This window comes from Corapipo altera, unplaced genomic scaffold (genome assembly GCF_003945725.1).
Source record: "Corapipo altera isolate COAL_440 unplaced genomic scaffold, ASM394572v1 105, whole genome shotgun sequence".
Classification (NCBI taxonomy): Eukaryota; Metazoa; Chordata; class Aves; order Passeriformes; family Pipridae; genus Corapipo; species Corapipo altera.
In genome coordinates, this window is record NW_020884965.1 from 670,129 (window position 1) to 694,397 (window position 24,269).

The window sequence follows — 24,269 nt, forward strand, 5'->3', positions numbered from 1 at the left end:
CCTTCCCAAACCTTCCCTTCCCAAACCTTCCCTTCCCTTCTCAACCTATTGTTTGTGCATGTGCAACAGGCCAGGTCTCCAGCAACAGAAAGAGAACTGCAATTTCAGAAAAGATAATTCTGTGAATTGTTCACGAAAACATGATCTTCTGCGTCCCTTTTCTCCTAAATCCCATCACTTTTGGGTTCTATACCATCAATCTTTCAGTGACTCTGAGACAGCCAAAGTCCAGTTATACAGTACCTGTTCTCCACAGAGCATCACCAAGGGATTACATGACTCAAAACACTAAAACTGCTGATGACTGGAAGTGTTGAGGTTCAAAAGTATGAGGATTTTGAGGGGAGTATTATTGTCATATTTAAAAGGTCCTGCACAGCTGTTGGGGACAGAGTCCTGCTCGCTGAGGAGCCCAGGCAGGGCTGGAGCTGAGCTGCCTCTCTCATTTGGCACTGAAGGCAGGTGTTACCTCACCCTGGGGCAGGGTGCAGGGGGAGATCTCTTACATTCATCCACAGAAAGGAAAACATAAACTTTCTCCCCCCCCCAAAAAAAAAAAAACAACAAAAACCCCACAAACCAACAATTCTGAAGTTATCTGGAATGTAAAATGATGAAGTGAGGGCGAAGATCTTCACAAGCCTTCCCAGAGAAGGAATGACCCTTGCCATGCCAAAGGCTGGTGCCAGAGCCCCTGGGGGGATGGCAGCTGAACTGACACAGTCCAGCCTTGTGCTGGCTGCAGAGGGGAGAATGGGGTCCTGGCCTGGGACACCCAGGGGAGCAATGGCTTTTGAGCCCTGAGAGGATGAAGCCCCAAGAAGCCTGGTCTGATCTCAGAGCCAGCCCTGCCTGGGCAGGGGGTCAGGCTGGAGACTGCCTGAGGTCCCTTCAACCTGAATTATTTTCTGTTTCTACAAGTCCTGAAAGCAGCAGACTAAAACTGCATTGATTGTATGTGAAAACAACAACTAAGAGCATCTCAAGGCTGCCTCAGAGGGGGTGCAAGAGCTGTAGGGCACAAAAGGCTACAAGGGCACAGCCAGCCCTCTTTGGAAGGGCTTTGATTTTGCAAAATCAGCTCCCAAGTAGGAATCTCTCTGAAAACTGGAGGTCTGAGGGGAAATGAAAGGCAATAGCAACAGCCTTCTCCTCCTCTGCCCTGCAGTTTTCAGGGTCACTGTGCCAGGAGGACACGTCGAGGCAGCGCCCTGATCCCACAGAAAGCAGAGACAGAAAGTCCAGTGCCCCTGAGGATCCCTCTCACCACTGCCTGACAGCAGCTACACCGCAGCACTGGAAGACAATATCAGGCATTTTAAAAGAAAATAAGGAATATTCATATGGTCAGGCTTTAACTACAGTGATGGCTTAAGGTATTTTTACATAATTATTTTTCATAACAATAAATAAACACAGAGAAGTGAAAAATCACAGGTTTTTTATGGCAAGCAGAGACCCATCCTGGCTCACTACTCGTCTGATTATCTACTAAAATTTCTAGCTTGATTATCTGTTGTGAAGAGGAAGTGAAACACTTCCATTTCCTATTTAAAATACAGGCAAAATACTTAAAATCATCAGGACTGTATCATGTGAGAGCTGTCTGCGCAAAATCTGAGCAAATAAGCAAGGGCCTCAAAATGAAAGAACTCAAACTGAAGCAATAAAGGAAAATAAACCACTATTGCATTAATTCAACCTAGAACAGCCGTTTCCTATGTTTTTCCCCTCAGTGAAAGACAAAATTCAGCTGAGGGATGGTGCTGAGTTGGAGGTAACAGGCGTATCACAGCTCTCAGTACTCCAGACACCTTCACTAGTGGGTGTCTCTCTGTAATAAATGAATGGAATATCGCATCTTACAGAGCCTGTAAGCTGTCTGGGTACAGTAATTATCTTTCCCAAATAGCACTGGATACAGTGGGGCCTTATGTTTCTACAGGTCTTGAAGAATTACAAGTGAGGATAAAGAGGCAGGAAATTGGGCCCATCTCCTACTGCTGGAGGCAGCAGAAAAGGGGGAGAAGGGGCTGAAGGGCAAGTAGGTTGGATGTGTCCTATCCCCTTCCTGCTGATTAAAGTGAAAGACCTCAGCAGAAAATTTGCTGGACCCATTCAGTCTATTTTGGTTGTTTGGAAAGATTTTGTGGCTAAAAAGCATTCAAAACCAAACCAAAGCAAAACAACTTTAGACAACTCAGTTTTTTGGTTGATTTTTAGTTTTCCTATATGTCTGTGTGGGACAACTTTCCATCATCCTCAAAAGACTTTCAGGTCACTGTTAGAAAAGAGGAACAGGCCTCCCACCCTTATAACAAAAATATGAATGCTTAGCTCTTAACAATATCCAATGCAGAATCACAGGAACAACCAGTGAATATTAATAGAATCACAGAATCGATGAATGGTTTGGGTTGGAAGGGACCTTAAAGACCATCTCATTCCACCCCCTGCCATGGGCAGGGACACCTTCCACTAGCCCAGGTTGCTCCAAGCCCCGTCCAACCTGGCCTTGGACACTTCCAGGGACGGGGCATTGACAGCTTCACCTGTGCCAGGGCCTCACCACCCTCACAGCCAATAAATTGTTCCTAATATCTCATCTAAACCTACTCTCTTTCAGTTTAAAGCCAACAGAGCTTTACTCCAAAAAAATACCCTGTGCCCAAGGTGAAAGACCTTGGTTATTAAGGTTTTACCTTCTGCACACATAAACCTGGCATCATTGTGCCCAACTTGAAAAAATATTTGCTTAATGCCATCGCAGGAGTTAAACATGTCAGCTCCACAGACTGAATTTCTGAACACCAGCCATAATGACAGGAAACACTTCACTGGAAGTTGAATCTTCCAGTTACCTCAGCCTGGTAAAACCTGCAGAATTCTTTAATTTCTAGGTGTAGCCACATAAGTAAACATTGGCATTTTCAAAAGCTGCCAACAATCCTAATTTTTAGACGCTCAGCCTTTGTCACAAACCAGAAACCCTCAGTCTTAAATTTGGTATTTTGGGCCTTTTCCTTAAAACTGAGATGCTCTGTATCACTAATCCCATCAGAAAGTCTCTGCAAGACACATGGGATACACTGGGGATGCTCAAGGCTCCACATGTAAACAACTGTGTGATCAACAAGGATTTTGGAACAAACAAATCCTTGGCACTCTCAGTGGCCCTTTAGAAGTGGTTAGTGCTTTTCTCTTCCTGCCAGGCCCTGGTAACATCACTTTTAGCCTTTTGTCTTTCAGATTTTGCAGTTTTAACATGGGGCTAATGCTGAGGGCCACCCACCACTGGGTTTCTCTGAATAACCTGTACAGTGCAGGTAAAACCCTTGGATGAAAGATGGATACTACTGTAAGCAGCAAGAGTGTTGTGGATGTGCTGAGGGGTACACACGGTTTGGGTTTTTTGTGTTTTTTGGTTTTCTTTTGTAGGAAGCTTCTTCTGGAGAGAACCCAATACAACCCTCTGCTGCATCCCACCTCTCCCAGATATGGCCCATTGACCTGGGGAAAAGGGGTTGTGCTGTCCAAGTGTGACAGCACAACACACAGATCGAAAACCCCTCAAACCAGGGCTTGCAGTCACTCTTAAGTTCCCGTACTTTGTTACTTAAAGCATGACAGGATAATGAGGTTTAATCACATTTGACATTTAGCTTGAGGTACAGTAAGTACACCTAAATCACCTCTATGGCCAACACTGGCTTTGATGTTCCCATGGGAGACAGTTATTGTTGTCTTCAAAGGTTAAAGCCCTGACTAACTCCGTAGGTAGAATGACAGGAGCTCAGGGATGAAGCAGCAAAGTCTCTGGAGTGATCACCTACATGAACAGAATTTCTTCCACCCAACTTATCATGACTGTAATATGTAACTTGCAAATATATCCTCTATTTGAAAAGATTTCCTGGGGAAGGGAGAGCTTTCCTACTTTGCAGACACCAGTGTTGCAGTGTTTTTGCAGAGCACATATTAAAATGCATTAAGACATAACTAGGGTTGTCTCCATGTTATGCTGCTATTCTTAAGCTGTTATGTTACTAAGCCACATTGGCATTTTTCAACTTTCCTTTGATGTTCCCTCTATTATCTTTTTATAGCATAATCACACATTTTGGTATGTTGAAGATCAAAGGGAAGCTGGAGCTTCTAAGGCTAAGCCTGGATATGGGGCCTGTAACTAACTGAATTCATTATATTTAATAATATTCTCTAAGGAATGGCAGGGTGAAGTCATATGAAATAATAAACATGAAGGTAAATAGTGAAAAACTACTGGAGTAAGTTTAATGGCACTTTTGTTTTATGCTTCTCTTAAGCTCCTGCACCGACTCTGTCACCCTCCACTACAGTCTGACACTTAGGCCTGGCTACCTGGCTGTGACAGCTCTTAATACTCCTACTTCTTCACTGTAACAGCTCTCTCACCTAAAGTTATAAAGCTTTGAATAGACTGTGATACTTCTACAAAGTAAGAGCAACTGGCCTGCATTTGATAAACTAATTGAGGTACTTAAAATAAAAACATCCTCAAAGTAGACAGGTGTACATAAGAAGAAAACAGGTCTTTAAAAAGAACTTAATTCCTTTAGGCTCCTTGGAAATCCTATGTCAAAAATACTCATCTTCTGGCAGGCTTGGTAAGATTAAAATTAGTTCTAGATGGCATCACCAGAAGGCTATAACACACAGCTGAATGGCAGTCAAAAAGGTGTAAAATTCTCTTCTATTTTAGAAAGGACAGAGAGATGTATTCTAGCTTGGTCCTTGTAGCTGAATGCTTACTGATGAGTGAAAGTGCAACCATATCAATTACCTAAGCACTGGCTTTCAGAAAATAGTCCCTGAATTACACAGCCAGATGTCATTAAGGGCTTGCTTTTCACACTTACAAATGTGGAATTTAATCTGAATAAACTTGTAAAGTGTATTAATTGAACAGTGAAACCTCTGTGCAGACACCAGTGGTGAGGACAGCAGCCTTCCCCCAGCTAGAGGTTTCCTGGGGTGTGCTTCAAGCAGAAGGAGTTACTCACTCCTGTAGCTGAAGTGCAGTGACCAATTTGATGCAACTGCTTCCACTGTTCCAGGGGGAAATGAGAGAGGTCAGTGTTAATCAGCTTCACTGCAGCCTAAGGGACCTTGTCTCACTCCCCAGGGGAAGGGGCTGGAAACCCTTGTGCTGTCAGGTCTTGCAATTCAACAATAGGGCCAAGAAAGGGAGGGGCAGATGAGGCAGCTCTTCCAGGGCCTGTCCAAAAGTAAAAAGTGTAGACAAATTAGGAAATCACTGCCCCCTGTTTCTGCAGGTTCTTGGACTGCAGCATCACTGGAAGCATGAACATGGGGAGAGAAAAGACATGAAAATGAGGTAGAAATGGTTTGCTCTTGAACCTGAAACAACTTGGAATGGTGTCATGGCTGGGAGCTTCATGCCAGCTGGGAATAGGTAATTTCTTAAATGATCTCGACTCCACTGCAAGAGAATATCTGACTAATGTGCAAGTGATTTAGGATGTTACCACAACTGAATTAACACTATTCTGAATTTAAGTAAGAATTCACCAAAGAGCTTAATGTGGTTTTGCCAGCCCACTTTAAATAACACTTCTCAGCTTAACTTCCTAAAAGTCTTTTTACAACCAAGCCCTAATCTGAAAACAACTCTGCCCATTTTCCACTGGCATGTCACAGATCAGGAATCACCTACACTTGCAGCAAGAAGGAAATGGGACTCCCAAGTGCTTGACAGAGGGGTACCCACATTACAGGTAGCAGCTGAAGACCATACTGGAAGTTCTGGGAAATCCACGTGGAACTCAGCCAGGACCCAGGAGCTAACTGTTAATAACCAAACCAAAGAAGCAAAAGCCATCAGAAAATCCAGTGCAATCCAGCACCTGACAGATGCCACTTGCAGAAGACAGTTTGTGCTGATCTCTACCTGTGAGTAACCGAAATTCTGGGTAATTACTGCAGAGAAGATTAAAAATTCCTGACACTTTGGTACTATTCTGTTAACACGAAGTTTTTCATAAGCCCCATAACCAATTACAAAGACTATACTGAGCTAGCTTTTAGAAATTGCAGTTTAATAGGAGAGGCAAAAAAAAAAGTTTCTTTTTTCTTTTATTACATCAATTACACAAGATAAATCCATATCTCACGTGGATATGACACATGCAACTTTTTTCTCGAGTGCTTTCTAATACCCCAACTCACTTGGTCTTCTCTCAACTTGAAGCTTTGAGATTCAGTGTACAAATCCACACAGAGTAACCAGCAAATCAGCTTAATACCCCAAGGGTGAAACTCAGCCAGCATTTGCTGCTCTGGCTGTGGCACAAAGACCAGATGACCAGGTAGGAAATCACACACTCTGAGGGGTGAATTTGGCCACCCTGAGTCCCGTTTTAAGTGTTATGATGCTTAGAAAACATGAGAAATCCACGTGGAGAATGAACTGGGGACTCAGACCTGCCTGGCACTGATGCCAAACACCTCAACACCTTTTCCCGGTTTCCGTGTTTATCAAAATCCAAACAATGGATCTGGGGGGTTTATTTTTAGAGTGCTGTTCAATTAATTTTGGTTCTCTTGATAGACAACAGAGTCTTGCAGCTCTGCATTAAGCATACTCATTTTTTATCTCTAGTTATTGTACAATAATTTAACTTTATTGAAGTGAGGGTTTAAGTCCCCAAGGCAAATTGAAGTGCTGAGCCTGGGTATTCCAGTGTAACAAGAGTCCTTGTGCCTGTATTAGTGCCAAACTTCCCTGAAACACTAACTTTCCCCCAGAAGCTCTTTTGCAATGTGTAAAATGTCAGTATTTAAAATTATACTTTTTGAAACATGCAAAAGTTCCACAGTTTTCCACAGAATACCTGTTTCTCTTAAAAGATTTGCCATTGTTTAAATGATTTCTCAGCACTGTTATTTTGTTTGGAAAAACAAATTCCCAAACAATTCTCTCTGTATGATAATGATGTCTTACCTACTTGGTAAGACTGTGAATCGGTACAAAGTTTATTTTCTCTAGGGAATATTCCAAACTGTCATTACACTTCACCTATGTTCCAGTCAAGAGAGAGAATTTAATTAATTACTTTTCATCCAGAAAGAAATATATAAAACCCTAATATATAAAGCCCTAAACATTTGCAAAGCCCAAATGCAAATGGCTGTGTTTGAGGATCACAAGCTCAATGCTAAAAATTACTCTTTCTCCAAGAAGCAGTAATGTGAAACTTGAGTTCCTCTAAAGATTTTCAACTTTACAGACTGGATGTGGAACAAGACCCAAAATTTTAATCTAAGGCTTTGGAAAAGAATGTAGATTTATACCCTTCCTCAAAGGGAACTCGGATTTTAACAAGTTTTGAAAAGGATTGCAAAACACTAAAAGTTTCCTGTGTTGGCAGCAAAGCCTGTCTAAGAACACGGAGTAGAAAATAATAATAAAGTCTAATACAACCTTCTGTTGTACATAGGGCTTTAAGGATGTGATAAAAAAGACCTGGTATTTTGTGTGCCACATTCAGAATGACACAGCCCCACAGTGAGGTCTGGGAGTGCTGATGTGATATATAAGTAAAACCTCTGTGGTTTCTCTGTTCAGTGTGATTAGTGAAGCAGTGGGTCACCCTGTTGTACACAGGTATGATGTAAAATGCAATATGGCATTTCTGTTATTATGCCTAAGTGGGAAAAAAGGTACAATAAGGCAAAGAATGTGCCGTCCTCCAAAGCAAAGGGAAATGCTACTGACAGCAGAATATTGCTTTGTTTGTTCTTGTGGCACAAACAGTCCTCAGGCACCTCCTAAACAGGCTGGAAATCAACCAAAGAAAAAAAATGGGTTGTTGGTTTTTTTGGTGAGGATTTCGAAGTCACTTCTGACATATCAGTCAAAGCACCACAATCCAATCCCAGCAGATTATTATAAATCCAGAGGGTGATTTTTTCAAAGCTGCCAATGGGATTTAGATGCACAACCCTAATTTATTTAAGAAGAGTTGTAATTCCAGGGCTGGACTTTGAAAGCAGAGTTATAAATATCCATACCTACGTGTCTGAAGACACAACCAAAGGCAAGGGAGCATTGTTTTGACAAAAACAGTGAAGACAAGAACAACAAACCTATAGGGAACAATAAGTATAATGGATTACTGATAATGTCAGAAATGTCTAGATGGCTCCAGATAGAGAGACCTACTCCAGACTTGTTTACACTGCAACAAAGCAATACATAATGCATTGGGCATTTGGGTTTTGCTGTTTGTGAAAGAAACTCAAGCTATTCTGTGTTTTACTTGCATCTCATAGTATCACTGGAGGTAACCATTAAGCTCATTTTACTTGTGAGTAGGTTGAGACATAAATCCAAGGTTACAGACAAAATCTCTGATTCAGCAAAGCACTTAAGCACATGCTTAGCTGTAAACACATGTACCATCCCATAAAAGTAAAGATAATCATGTGCTTAAGTGCTTTGCTGAATCAGGGCCAAAGACAATAGCAGAGCCAGGAGGAGAAGCCAGGCATCACTAAAACAACTAGACAACTTTCCCTGCAACATAAATGTTATAAAAAGGAATAGATCATAAAGGGGATGGTTATGACTTTTTAGAAGAGTTAAGAACAGCTGTCACAAGGTGGGGGGTAGGGACTGAGAATAAAAAGGCATTTTAATATTGGTTTTCACAGCATCCTTAAGAAAGCAGAAAGTAATTTGCTTCCTATTTCATCTCATGCCACTCTTTCAAACCTGCTTCTTCACTCAAGGGAAATCCCGGTGCATTACCCAGCCCTTCTGCTAAATGATTTTAGACCAATCATCATTCATTACTGTATCTTTGACTAGTAAAATAAGATGATACAAGGAAGAGCAGACAGGTTAGTGAGAGCAGGAACAAGGTGCCAAGTAGGAAACACCAACACAGAATCACAGAATATGCTGAGTTGGAAGGGACCCAAAAGGATCATCCAGTCCAACCCTTAGCCCTGCAAAGGACACCCCAACAATCCCACTATGTCCCTAAGAGTGTTGCCCAAACCCTCCCTGAGCTCTGGCAGCCTTGGGGCTGTGCCCACTGTCCTGGGGAGCCTGGGCAGTGCCCAACCAGCCTCTGGGGGAAGAACCTTTTGCTGAGATCCTTTTGCTGAGATCCAACCTGATCCTGCCCTGACACAGCTCCAGGACATTCCCTCAGGTCCTGTCACTGGTCATGACAGTGAAGAGCTCAGTACCTGCCCCTCTGCTGCCCCTCAGGAGGATGTTGCAGACCCTAATGAGGTCTCCCCTCAGTCTCCTCTGCTCCAGCTGAACACACCAAGTGCCCTCAGTGTCCTCACACAGCTTCAAATCAAGGCCCTTCCCCATCCTCGTGGCCTCCTTTGGACACTCTCTAATGGCTCAATCCCTTCCCTACATTGTGTCCCCCCAAACTGCCCCAATGTTGAGGTGAGGCCGCCCCAGGACAGAGCAGAGTGGGACAATCCCCTCCCTGATGCCCCCAGGACAGGGTTGGCCCTCCTGGCTGCCAGGGCACTGCTGACTCAGGGCCAGCTGGTACCCACCAGGACCCCCAGGGCCCTTTCCTGGCACTGCTTTCCAGCCCCTCATTCCCAGTCCATAACACAGCCAGAGCTGCCCCGAACCAGGTACAGAATCTGCCCCCTGCCCTTGTTAAACTCACACACTTGGTGATGGCTCATCTCCCTGGTTTGTTGAGGTCTCTCTGCAGGGCCTCTCTGCCCTCCAGGGAATCAATCAACAGCTCCTCCCAATTCAGTGTTATCAGCAAACTCAGTAATCCTTTGAGTCCCTGTCCAGGTCGTTAAGGAAGATGTTGAAGAGCACTAGGCCGAGCATGGAGCCCTGTGAAACCCCACTAGTAACCATGCCAGCCTGATGTTACATTTTTCTCCTTGTGCTTTTTAATAAGTAGAAAACAATCGTTTCACTCAGTATTCATTTATGTTCAGAAGCAATCAACACAACCCAAAGGATACAGGTGGTATTTTCAGCACATTAAAGGCCTGTCACAGAGAATTCAACCACCAGCCATATTGGGATGCTCCATTTCATACCCCAGCCCACATCAGACTGCCCAGTCCTTTCTGGAGAGTGTGTGTCCACCTGCTGCAGCCTCACACAAAGCAGCTCTGTACACCCAGATGGGCTCCAGGCACGTGCTGAAGTCTGAGGCATGAAACTGGGGATGCAGAAAGCTCTGGGGGAAAGACTCGGTTTGTTCAAACAACCAGCTGTATGGTTTTAATAAATTTTCTGAACACGTTTCAGAAACCTTACAGGACTTTTTGGGGTCATGTTTCTGCTCTGCATTTCTTTTAGATTGGAAACTGTCTTAAACTATCCAATTCAATGTTTCTCCTCTATAGCCCTGATTTGCAATTACTCTCTCCCTTCTCTGGAGCCAAAAGCACTGTTATCTAGATTCCCTGAGAGGAGCAGCAGGTATCACGGTGCAAACCACACATTTGGTTCACATTAGTTTATCTCCCCCTTGCGCAGGATCATAAAAAGTTAATTGGAATATGCAGCTCCAACACACACCACAACGTGAGCTGGGCCAGCCAACACTAAAACCTCACCGTGTGGCAGCTCTGTTTGGAAACAAGCTAAAACCTGTCAGATTTCATTTTGAGAAAGCAAAAAAAAAAGGCGAATTAATTTAACCAATATCTCGTTTCTTCTGGTGTGACTTTGTAACTTCCTACGGGACACACAACATCCCCCAAACCAAACTCTCTCTGTAGGCAGAGATGGCTGTGGTGCCTTTCCAGCTCTGCCCTGTGATACAAAAAGATGAAATAGGTAAGTCAGGGCTGCCAAAACTGGTCAGGAACATCCAGGCAGATTAGAACTGACCTAGGAGGCTCGAGGGCTTTTCTCCAGCAGCAATCACTGGAGTCCAGAGCCCCTGAACAGCAGTGCTGTAAAGCAGATGTGCAGCTTGGAACTGGCTTCTTCAGTACCAGTAAAGCAAACATCTGGGCTTAGATGATGTCCCATGGCCCAGTTTATGTAGTCATTGCCTTCTGAATGTCCTAATGAACAGCTCCCTACTCTTCAAAATTATTTTTAATTAGTTTCGATTAAAGACTAAATTAATAATTAAACCCCCATCAGTGATAATAGAATTTGAAGTGCTCATGAATCCTACAGTCTGGTAGTCAGAGCTCAAGCATGCCTAAATCCACCCATCCATCCATCCATCCACCCATCCATCCCCCTGCAGCAACACCCCTTCTTACTAATCCTACCCCCAACCACGAGGCTTCCATGAGTGAGACCTGAGGGAAGCACTGTCCCCCCCTACACGCCCACCCCAGCAGTGAGTGGCTACCACCCCACACAGCCCTTCAAGAGCAAGGCACCATCCAAGCAGTGACACAGTATAACAAATCAGGAAGAAAGGTGCTTTTAGAAGATCCCTTCCACAGCTTTTGGCACAGGTAGAGATTTAATGAGTTTGGTACTCAGACCTTCTAAATCAAAGTGTAAGGTCTGAGTCTTTGGTTTGTTTGCTTTCACAGGACTGAAAATGTTTTAAATGCCCTGTGTTGTGTTCTTTATGCACACTGAGTTGTCGTGTCAAGTGTCTCTACCCCCATGGTGCCTCTGTGCAGGTACAACAGCCACGCTCCTTTCCCTGGCTGTGCCTGTGAGATTGCCAAGTTCTTCAGAGGAACATCTTGCTCTGGCTGAGGAGATGCACAGCACTCACATAATGAAACAGTCAGTGTTTGCAATGCTACAGAAATATAAATAGGTTGTACTAAACATAACTGAGCAAAAGGCATTTCAGTGATCTCAAGTTGAAAAGGCAATAGTAAAGAGAAACGTCCTGACAAAGAGAACTGGAGACACAAGAGATGGCTGTTCCACACTGCTTTATAGTCTGGATGGTGAGTATTTGGGAACAGGCAGATAAAGCAAGCATGCTCCTTCCTTCAGACACGTGCAGCCAAGACACTGACTGAAGAGAGCAGCAGCACAAGGTCTGTGCACTCTGCAAATGGAGATGTTGATCTGCCCGGGAGGGGAGATGTGGTTTATGAAATTAGCCAGTGTGTTTTTATAGCAACTTCCAAAGGCATTCCCTCAAACTCCACTGTTATCTCTGAACACACAAGTGTAAATAACAATATCCATTATGTCAACGCTTCATTCGACACACAAAGATAACTTCTTCTCCCTTCCCAAGAGGAGGCAGCCTGATAGAAACTGAAAAGACCATTAACAGCCACGACTACAGCAAGTGTGAATAATCTGATAACATCAGGTGAGCAGCCCAGAAAGGCAGATCATTAGACAGCCCTGCCCTGATCCTCATTCGGAGTCCCAGGACCATCCACCTCTTACGTGGAGGATGGAACACGCTCATTTCGCTTTTATTGAGTCAAAAATAAGACAGTAATTGGATTGAGGCTTTCAGGGGAGAGGGAGGGAGAAGGATCTTCCTAGACTCCCTAATGCCAATCTTCATGACCTGTCTGATCTCTGGGTAAATGCCACATATAGGTTAATCCTCCCAAATCCTCAGTATGACCTTGTCAAATCAAACTGTTCATCAGAGGCTACTGGATAAGAATAAACAAATGAACTCATGTTGCACCCCTCCCAGCTGTCACTTAGGGGTGCTTATAGACAAGGGCTCTTTAGTGGGCACCCTGCTGCAACAGCACTGACTGCAAAATGTGAGGAGTGAACAGACACATCTACCTGCTTAACTGACACGCTTGTGAGTACCCTGCATGTGCAATACACACACACATTTTCACTCTGTGTGCCCTGAGCTTTCTGTTTTCCCCTTGATTTTCCTAATGTAAAAGAATATTTATTTTTAAGAACATACATGCGTCCAGATTAAAAAGTATCACAACCTAACGCTGAGGAAGTGTGTTACAAGGACGTGCCTTAGACACCAAATTGCTCCTTTCACACAAACCAATTAAAATGCAGCCGTGTCACAGCTGCCTCCCACAGACTCAGTGCTCAGACAGAGCCTTCTGGGGCACAGCGGGTCACTTACCCCCTTTAACTCCAGGCCATCAGAAGAAGTCCTAATGTCTGCTCCACCTTTGCTGCTGTCTGTGCTTGGACTGCTGCCATTCATTTATTCCGTGTTGGCCTGCAGCCACCCAACAGATGGTAGTGACTTTTAGAGGGAGCAGGGTAATTCTGAACCAGTGACCCGAAAGGTGGAAGGTTTTGCAGCCCACTGCTTGCCCTCTGGCCCGAACATCTGTGAACTTGCCCTTTTCAAATGCACTCGGAATAGTGCTGCAGGCACTGAAAAATACACATACAGCATTTCCAGTAAGGTTTAGTTTTCTCCCACTTCTCCCAGCCTTCAAAACACAGTACTATTATGTCCCACTATTATGTCCCACTATTATGTCCCACTCTGACTGCTTACCAAACCACATCTGATGTCAACACCCAAGGAGTACAATTTCGAAGGCCTGCTTGTCATCTTGTCTGTTAAAGCACCTTTGCAATTACTGTCATGCTTTCTCTTCATGAACTGAGGAAGGTCTAGTGAAAATCTATTATTTTTCCCTCATGTCTTAGGAGGCAGTTTATTGTAATGCATAAATCACTGCAGTTTGGGTTTGGTCTTCCTCTACTATAACCTTGTTTCATCTATATATGATTCTACCCAACAATTTTATTGTTTCTACACGCCTGTCCTTGTTCAGATAGTGACTACAATTTAGAATATATTTTGAAGGTGAAAATGTGTGGGTACAAATACATTGCAAAGTACTTGAAGAGGCCAAAAGCCTCTGTGCACATATTTTTCCCCCTACACTTGATATCCCTCTTCATCCCTAAAAAAGCACATGTCCTCCTGCATGGCCTATCTGCTGTGATATTCTTTGTAGTTTGGGTTTGGTTTTTTTCCCTTTTTTTTTCTTCTATTGCAGGATATGTCAGATTTCAAAGGTCTTTGCTTTCATGCTTCCTCAAGACCATGTTTCCCAGCAGTTGGTCCTGAGGCCAAAAAGCAAAAGAAGTTGTGCTCTTTTCTGAACTGTGGAGATCTCTCAGGGATCAGAGGAAGATCCACTCTTTCAGGAGTTGAACAAAGAACAACCCTTTTGGTCCCAGGAAGCCTTCCACTGAATTTCTAAATTACATCAGGCTTTGATGACCCAGGTCAGAAAGCAGCTCGGCAGAGAGATGCTCCATGGAGTTAATCCAGCAACAGGACTGCAGAACTTCTGCTGCAGTGAAGAGCAAACCCCTGAATGTGCCAAGAGAATGAGAGCAAAGGGAAGGAGCATTGGGATGAGAAAACAAACCTAACCAAAAAACCCCAACAAAACACCAAAACAAACACCAACAAATCTAACATATTTGGCATCATGTTTTGTGAAGCAGTAAAACAGGCATGTGGAAAAGGCTACAGTTTCTGCATAACTATCCCATCTGTAGACTTTTCCAGCCCCATCATTAATCACTGGGTCTCTGCTCCGCAGGACTCATAACAAACCCCAGCCACCAAATCCCAGCGTAAATCCCACCATCGGCCCCGGAGTGTGAAACAGACAGTTGACTTTAGGATTGTTCTTTATGTTCAGAAACATGAATAAATCACACACCATCAAGTTTATCATTTTTTCTCCTCAGAGAAATGTGAAATATTACAGATCATCTTCACTACATCAGTTTCTTCACAGTCCATTAGCAGGCAAGGTCTATTTTTCGTATAATTTACCAAACCACTGGTCTAATTTCTCTTATTTCTTTTGGAGCAGGAAACATATACAGAGTATGTTCTCCTGTAACACATCACCCACAGCCAACCTTCCTGTCTTTCATTCCAGGGTTACAAAAAGCTGTTGGAGTTGGCTGGCAGCTCGAGGTGGTCCAGATCTGGGTTTTCTTTACATGGGTGCTATGAAAAAAACCTGACTATCATAAATGAAACCTATCATCAAATAACTTTGAGATGTCTCAAGCTGGATGCTCAGAAAAATACCTATCCCAAAGCACTAACCAGGTCTGAAGGGTTGGCAGGTTTTGTGGGGTGTATGGGTGAGAGAGGAACATTACCAGTGGTTTTCTGAAATGGTGCTGTGCTCTCACGATCTTACTCCAACACAAACAGATTCCCCACCCTGCAAAGAAACCCACAAACCCAACAAAAAAACACCCCAAAATCACAACCATCAAATCCCCCCTAGACCAGGAAACAGGCTCAAAACCCCCAAGAAATCCTGTCTCAGTTTCAAAAACCACCTCAGGTAGTTGGTTGCCCCAGCAAACACACAGAGGGTACAACGGGCACGTGCCATGACATGATGGCCCCTCTGAACCCCTCCATGTCCAATACAGGTCTGGGAAGCAGAACAGAGCACATCCCACTGCAACACTGGAACTGCCCTGAGCACACACAAAGGACTTCAGACCACAAGGCCACCAGTTTGGTACATTTACCAAGACCATAAGATCAATTATTATAAGGGGAAAAAAAGGCAGTGGAAGTTAAGGTGAAATTGGTGCAGTCTTTCCTTACAACAAAACTCTCTTATTAAACACTCTGCCAAAGTTGGATGTGATGTCCCTTGCTCAGAACAGGACAAAGAGGTGAAACTGCAGCCAAAATAAGGAGTCAAGAGACATAGGCCTCATCTTTTCCCACTGCAGCTCTGTAAGGGAGAAAAATGACAAAAATCTGCAGTGTGTCAACCTCTCTCCCTTTTTTTTTTCACCCCCCAAATATTCAGTTTCCCTGGAGAAGCAAGGAGAGAAGCTAACAGGATTTCACACTGAACCACTGCAATAATTGCCACATCTTCTTCCCTACCAGCTGAAGGGTGAACGGTGGGAGTCCAAACTCGGGTGACATTCACTTTTCCAGTATCTGCCTGTTGCCTGCAAGAAAGGCCGAGCTGGAGAATTGCTCTGAAAGATCTGCAGGTGGAGGAAACTCTCAAATGTCATGAGTGCAATAAGAAATGCTACTCGTGAAAAACAAATTCTTAAAGCAATTGCTAGGCTTGGATGCTGAAATAATAAATGTATATTTAAAATACGAAGCCCCAAAACTTCAGAATTTTCTTCTTCATAGAGCCAAACCAAGACCCAGCTCCAAGTGGGACAAAGGAAACTATAATGGTAAATTGGGAATGTTTTTTTCTGCCTCACTTGCATGGGCCAGACAAATCAAGTTGGCAGCTGCCTGCTCCTGGAGGGCCTGGTGTGCTCATGTTGGTGAAGCCTTGCATCAACTACAAAAGAGCTGTTGCTTTTCTTCTGAGGGCTTCTACTGCTAATAAACTGCAAATCTCCATTTCTTTCCTCCTCCGTTCACACTGATCTCTAAGGCATTTTCACAGGTGGATCTTGGTGGCAGTCATGCATGCTCATAACACCAGAGAGAGCATTGGCTGCTTCCAACCTCTAAATGTGACCAGTCACGCTGGATCTGGGACCAAGGGGCCCTCCTGTTCCTCTGGGGTTTAATCCACTTCAGTGGGATTTGCCAAAGCAGCAGAGCACCACAGTAAAATAAAATACAGGAGGGCAGTGCCCTGCATTAAAACATCACCAGCCCAGTGACTGCTCAGGGTCAGGTGGGGTTGTAGTAACCTGAGTTATTTCTCAGGATTTTTTTTCTCATAATTTCTAAATCCCCTGAATTGGTGACTCTCAAAAACGCTTAGTAGCACAAGTCTTTTGTTCCTTTTTTTGCACAGGAACAACCACAATATAACATAAAACATTTATTCCAGAGTCAAACACGTATTCAAAACATTAGCTCCAGCAAAAGAAACAATCAGACACAAGAGCTTTCTGCTCCATTCCCAACAGAACACTTAGTAAGAAGAGAATGACTTTATCAACAAGCAGTAAAAACCTTAGTTTCCCATGTCTGAAAGAGATTTCATTAAATGTTTCCCTTGACTAGGTGCAGATCATTATATTTCTCAAAGACTGTAAGCAATGTGAGCCTGTGAGTGCACCACGAGGCCCGAGCCCTGATTGACAGCTCTAGGAATTACAATAAATACTGCAGGAACATAAGCAATGCTTCCACCAGAGCCCACTGCCAAACTAAGTGCTTCCTTACAGAAAAAAAAACAAAACAAAAAATAAACCTGGTAAAGCTCCATTTAATGCTGTTTCTCAGAGAAGAGTTGTAAGAAAAACACTCATCAGGCACAGACACTTCCCATTTCCCCAGCCCTGCAGAGTTCAGTGCCCGTCTCACTCCGCCTGACCCAAGGACACGCTCCCTGTCCTCTGGGGTTTCTCACCTTCCCAGCTCCTGCCCACGACAGCCAGGATGCAACAATGGGAGGCCCCTTCCAACTGGGCCAACCCTGGGAGCTGTGCTTCCCCCTGCCAGCCCAGCCCAGCCCTCTCCAGCCCTCGCCTGTTTCACACACCTGCCAAACCCCTCCTCGCAGGGGCGATGGGAAGCTGCCCTGCCCGCCGTGTCTCCAGGGGTTTGCCTGCATTGTTCATGCACTGGCTCCCTGGCACTGATAAAGGCCACACTGAAGGTGAAAAAAAGCTAATTCACAGCCTGGGAAGGATTAATCTTGCTACTGCAAAATGTCTTGGCTGCAGTGAGAGTTAGTCAGTCATGGGACGGACGTAAACCAGAATTAAACCAAGAACGTGCAGAAAATTACGCTTTTCTTGCAAAGACAGAGGAGAAAAATACCTCTGAGACAGTCTGTTAAATGACATTCTTTGCTACATTTTTTACTTAAAGATCAGTCATACCCTGAAAGGTGTGAGGGTGGTACTTTTCCTGCTCCATCTCTTTCCACACTCCAAACTGCTCAAGGCAATAACCACAGTCCTGATACAGGGAAGGAAAACCCACCTTCAACTCCAGTACTAATGACAAGTGTCTTAAGCCAGAAGATTTAGTCCTTTTCAATCCGTTTGTATTTCTCACTGGCAGATGAATTAGTCAATAATAGGCACGACCACTTCCTGCTACACCTACAACACGGATATCTCACGACAGCTCCCACCTGGACTCAAAAGCTGCACCGTGGCCTGTGGATCAGGGAATATCATCCTGCTTGGGGGCACAACTCAAACAGAATCTACCACTATTTCCAGCAGGAGGACCAAGTTGCAGGCATGCATGCACACAGGGGAATCTGAATGCTTAACCACTGGCACCCACTTTGCAAAAAACAACTTGCAAACTTCTCTTCAATTCTCAATTTTTTCACAGTCCTGGTCCTTTGTAGCCAGTGCATCCTTCAGAAAGGAATGTGGACATTAAAGGTATGAGGCAGGGAAGTACCAGCAGGACACCTGCATGAGCAGGCTGAAATCTCTCCATGAAGTTTTCTAGGCCCCAAAATCAGATCAGCAAAAGGAAATGCAGCACAGCTGTAACATTTTGTATTTTAGCTTCATTTTTTTCATTCCTTAAGGCATGTTTAAACACTATCTGTGAGTAAACACTAGTCAAAGTTGTATGTGTGCATGAAAGAAAAGCTCTATCCCTTTCTTTGATGCCAATCAACACCATCAAAACACTCCACAGACACCCACATTTTAAGAGAAAAGAAAGCAAATGGAAAACAGTTCCATACTGAAATGCAGTCAGTGATCCACTCAGAGTCTCTTAATGCTGCAGCTTTGATTGCCCTTACACGCCAGCAGAGACAAAGAAATGCAATTTGATTGTGCATTCCTAAAAGGAAATTATATTCCCCTCTCTCTATCGTTCTTAAGCATTTGCAATTTTTCAGAAAATGCCATCAACAGTATAAATCACCTGGGCCTAATACAATGGACGAAGTCACAGTAATCAATTCTTATTTATTAATCAGCTTCTATCATGATGTTCTATAATCATTAGACTCCAGTTTGGACACAATAATAATGAAGCTAACAGAACTAATGCAATTTGTGGTAAGATGTTGGCAGGCAATGGCAATAACATTGCTTGATAATAATACAGTAAGGCAAACCAGTCTTGGCTGTAAGAAAAGATATTAAAATGGACAAAAATACACCAGGGAAAGGAGGTTTTAGAAGTACGTATTTTCAAGTTGTTATTTAAAAAAAAAAAAGATAATAATGTTAGAGCTCAATCTGCATCATCAGAAATGAAGGGCTTAGGGTTATATAAAATCACTTCTACTCTCAGGAAGACACAGTACCCACATTTGAACATCCTCATAGCATTTAAATACAGAGTGAGGTTACAAGAGTCAGATGAAGGAAAAAATGAACATTTCTCTTGGAAGAAAATTCTCTTAATTACACAAAGTATTCTGCCTGAGATTGTGCCATGGAAAGCCTGCAGATCCTGGCTGTTTGTACACACTAAGACCAAGAGCCACCCTCTAAACTCTAGGCTGCTCGGTTCACCTCGGCTGTCTGAACAGAAGAGCTTAAAAATGGACAAGGGAGAAAACCACAAAGCAAGGAACAGTGCTTAGATCCTTGGGAGCAAAGTCCACTGCAAACACCACATTGCTGGGGGTGCTTTTAGCTCTCAAAAACATCCTTGTTCCAATGATCAGAGGAATTTCTGGGTGAGAGGGATCGCAGAAGGCACAGTTCAAAGGGACAGCAAACCACACAGAATAATTCTGTGGCAATATGACCCCGTGAAATGCTCAGAGCAGCAGAGACCTGCACCTTAAAAATCTCAACTACTAAAAAAGACAGGGGGGAAAAAAAACGGAAAAGAAAGAAAAAAAACTTGTTTATAATAAAGACTACATTCTGTAGCAATTTCCTAGATTCCTGGGGTTAGAAATCTAGATTGCCAATGGATAAGTGAGCCTTAAAATCACATCCCTGCTGACAAAAATTCATTTCTTATAACCGTCTCCATTTACCGGAATGTTGAATCTTTCCCATGGGGAAGGAACAAATGAAAATGTTATTTCTCTGCTCATGAACTCATACCTTTCTGTCTGCTTTTCACTGTTGGCAATTTCATTCTCTTCCAAATTTGACTAAAGCCCGTGACCTGGGGGAAATAATGTCTATATAATAATCTTCTGAAACTCTAATTCTGAGTCATGTTTTTTTGGATGTTGCCTCACACTTTATGAAAATTGCACTGAGCTATGAAATGTAAGTGATGTGATGTCTCTGCCTTAACATAATCATTTTGTCTGGTGACCATGTTGCAAATAATGATGATGATGATAATAATAATGATAATACTAATGATAATAATAACAATGGAGTCTCCTTTGAAAGCAAAAAAAAAAAAAAGAAACCCAAACCCCACATAAAATTATAAAGAAAAAAACTCCATGCCTAATGGCAAAAATGATGTTGTGGCACCCTATTCCATAGGTTTATTTTCACTGCCCCATGAACTAGTCACAACTGGTAGCAAATTAATGGTGTGAGAGAGGCAAGAGAAACATCCTGACACTGTGGCTGAGCAGCTTAATAGCCCTAAAGCTGCCCTGAGTGTGTGCTTTGGGGGACCCCACTAAATCCTGGCACTCTGATCCCAGGGCCTCGGCCTGGCTGAACCAACCCCACATCTGCACACAGGGAGAAATCAGAAGCACATCCATAAAACACCAAATGTCTGGAAAATATAATTACTGGCTGGGGTCTCCGGAGCAGCTTGCTGAGCAAACTCAGCAGTGGGGATGTTTGCAGTTGATCAGCTCTTCCCCCAAAAGCAGAAATAACCACAGTGTCTGTTTATTGGATCCACAGCCACACACACTGGCTGCATCCCTGCCCGGCCCTACCAATCCACCCAAACAAAGCTGTACATTACCAGATGTTTATTTTATTTTTTTATCCACACTGACCCATAAAATCTACAGTACAGTAGATCAAATGGTGGAAATCATTAAAAACTTGCTCTGAACAAAATTGGTACTGCCATGTGTTTTGGGCCTTCCTCCATGTGAAGCTCCATTCAGCTCCACAGGTATAAATCTAGAATAACCCCATTTTGATCAACAGCTATTTCACATGTGCAGAGGTGCAGCATACAGGTGTTGGTATTTAGTCTCTGATGTTTCTGGGATGAATAACATATCACATATGTATACGTATATATATATATATATATATATATATATATATATATATATATATATAAAATACAGCCAACTGAGAAATGCAAAACAAGTGAGGAATGTTTTATTGGTTGGAAAAGAAAAGCCTGGCAATGAAAACCTGAGAAATTTTCACCTCATATACCTGAACATTAGATTTGCAGTGAACCAAAGCCCACAGCAGGGCATGTTTGCTGCCAGGCAAGTATTCTGTAAAGTAAGATTTTTACAGTGCATCCTAAATCTGCAAATTGGTAGCCATAAAGTGCATCTTGAATTGTGAAGAACAGAGCAAGTGTCAGCCCAGACCTTTGACAGCAAATGACATATTCCAGTGTCACACGAAAATTCACTTTGTCCCTCTGACACCATCTGAGAAAACCCAGTCTCTCAGAGGCTCCTCCATGAACTCGGACAGACCGTGATCTCAGCTGAGCACAATTCTGGGCCCCCACTGGCTCTCAGGTTTTACAAGCTGCCCCATCTTTCTGTGGTTATCTTGCAATGAAATAAAGCCCTTAATGCACTTTTGTTTGGGAGCCTCAGACCACTGCCACGGAGGGCGTGTTGAAGAGATGAGTGTGTGCACGTGTGTGTCCAGGTATGAACGGGGGAAAGGACAAGCTGAGAGACGGTGTCTCTTGGGACATAAAAAGCAGTGGAGGAAGATGATGCAATAATTACTGAAGGGGGACCCTCATCCATGGTCTCCTGTATGACAGCACTGGGCTCGAGGGTATGTCCTCACCTGAAAGACCAGGGCAGTGCATTCCTGCAGAGTTCCCCAGGGACGAGTCCAACTCCTGCCAGACAAACCTTGAATTCCCTACAAATCTGGGACACTGCAGGGTGAGCACTGCTCTGAATCTCTCCAGGCAGGTGAATCCACTACAGAGCCTCATCCCACAGCCACTGAGGGGGCACAAACAACCCCCTGACTGAGGCACACCTGGGGACAGCACAGCTCAGCCAAAGCCAGTTGCACTAAGGAATGAGTTACCATTGATTCCTGCAGTTTTCCATCAGGCCCTGCATGGGAAACAGCAGCTCAGTTTTAAACCAATCATCTCCTCCATTTGCCTTCCATACACAAGGACTTTAATTCTGATATTTTTCCTAAAGCACATTTAGATCCTCAGATAAAATCTGTCTGAGAAGTGCACACTCTTAATTTGTTGTTGTTGTTGTTAATGGTGGTGCTGCAATGTATTTCTTCAAAAAAACTTTACAACTTCCTTACATGACAACGGTAAAAGGTTCATTTTAAATAATCAAGAAAGAAATAATTTCCATTAGATAAAGCAGTCAATAGCATCAGAAATGTGGCTGCAATTACTTGTTGCACTCTACAATGAAATCCTTGTAGTATAATAACCACAAGATGATGAAACGCATTTTGTCTCCATTTCACATGACTGACCCCAATTTTGCCAAGGACATCTGAACACATTTAACATACTGAAATCTTCCATTAGGATAATGAAAATACACATTATTGAATTCTGTATTTGCTTTATAGTGCTACAAATACCAAATTCAATCTTTCTTACTTTTGGTGGCGATTACACCTGCATAATTGTTCACATTTCTCAGAGGCTGAAATAAGCTACAAAATGAAGAAAGAGGAAGATGTTGATCCCACAATCCATTATGCAGCACTTAGGTGATTTTATTTGCTGTATGTGTTTAGTAAAAAGATGCTGTATAACCTAGCAACCTACAGAAGATATACAACCACCCTCCACAGCCTGTACTCCCCCACTGAACTCTGATGAACAGTTAACAGAGGTGCTGGAGTGCTCCTGGGAAGGCAGCCACTGCCAGCGTTCATAGCCATGAGCTGAAATTCAGCTTTGCTTCAAGGTACAAATATCTCACTTTAAAATTACTATGTCATGCTTAAGCCCAGTGTGGAAACACACTGTCAGCCTTTCTGCTACCCCTTTTAAGAGGGGAAATCTCAGTCACAGAAAACTCATATCAAAGTCGGTCACAGCTTTTACCTGTTCAGTGCTGATCACACCTGCCTCGTATTTGGTCCCAGGTCTAGCTCTGCTTGCATGCAACAGTTTGCTTTAGAGGGAGATATTTTCATCTCTTTTCTTATCCACGGATCTCAGATCCCTGAAATTGAAGCCCCACAACTGAGATGCCCAAGGCAACACTGAGAATTGATTTACGTCAGAGAAAAAGAAAAATCCAGTCCTTTAGGCTTCTGGTTGAATACAGTAAAGATGAGGCCTTTAGACTATGGGATATGATAAATATTTCTGCCTCTTTTTTTAAGCCAGTGGCTCGTTATTTTCCTTTCATTGGATTTAAACTTCACTGCAGTGTTGGAATCCTGAGTTACACTTGCAAAGTCCCTAATGTTTCATTTGGCTTCTACTTCTGTGGCTGGTACTCAGATCCCAGAAGAAATGGAGTAAAACAGCCAGTCCTCACCCCACCCCTCTCCAGGAGCAATGCTGCAGGTGAAGTCACTTCTTCTTATTCAAAAATAAGAATCCAATCATGGATCACAGTGTTCACCTGTTAAGTTCTTTTCAATATGACCTACTGAGACATTTACAAGTTACATATTCTACAGTCATTGCTCAAAGCAATGTAGTAAGTCCGGATGTCAATGAAATTTGGATCATTAACATCAACTGCCCTCAACCAAAGTGTGTCCCAGTCCCTATGTCTCCCCACCACAATTTTAGAACCTCAAGCAACAGTTCCCATTGCTCTTTGAATATGAGGAATCTAATCTCAGACAATTTTGAAGTCTGTTTTATACATAGAAAGCTCCAGTGTTGAAAATTACAGCACAAGTCAACAGGGAAGACATTCAGCACTGACTGCAATCCCAGATCTTTCTGCTGTACTTGGCTGAAGGATAGGTATGAACCAACAATGCAATTCACAGAGCAAAGAGGATCTCTGAGCTTCCAAAATCCCAGATAACCATGCTGTGAATTGTTACTCCAGGCCTGCTCCAAACACTGCAACGTAACCAAGAAGGAGCAATGGTAAAAGATCTGCAGCCTCTGGACTCAAGGCACCTCCACTCCAGCTCAACTTCCCTTGGAGCAGCTGAGGGATCAATCTGAATAAATATCAATAACACACAAGGACCAATAAGCCCATAGGGATCATCAGTGTGCCCATAAATGACACACAAGCCATGTCTCTTCCTGTGGCAGCTGGAGGCA

General features: G+C 43.3%; 1 protein-coding gene across 2 annotated transcripts in view; it reads right to left on the reverse strand.

Moving 5' to 3' along the window:
• Positions 1-24,269, reverse strand: part of LOC113957338 (autism susceptibility gene 2 protein-like) — a 400,579-nt gene that overhangs the window by 4,557 nt on the left and 371,753 nt on the right. The window contains exon 5 of one of the 2 annotated variants that reach the window (XM_027664722.1): positions 13,113-13,330. The exons of the other annotated variant lie outside the window; for it this stretch is intronic. Coding sequence (XP_027520523.1) covers positions 13,301-13,330 — 30 coding nt within the window. The 3' untranslated portion in view covers positions 13,113-13,300. Of the gene's footprint in view, positions 1-13,112; positions 13,331-24,269 lie in introns of those variants that run through there. 2 annotated transcript variants of the gene reach the window in all.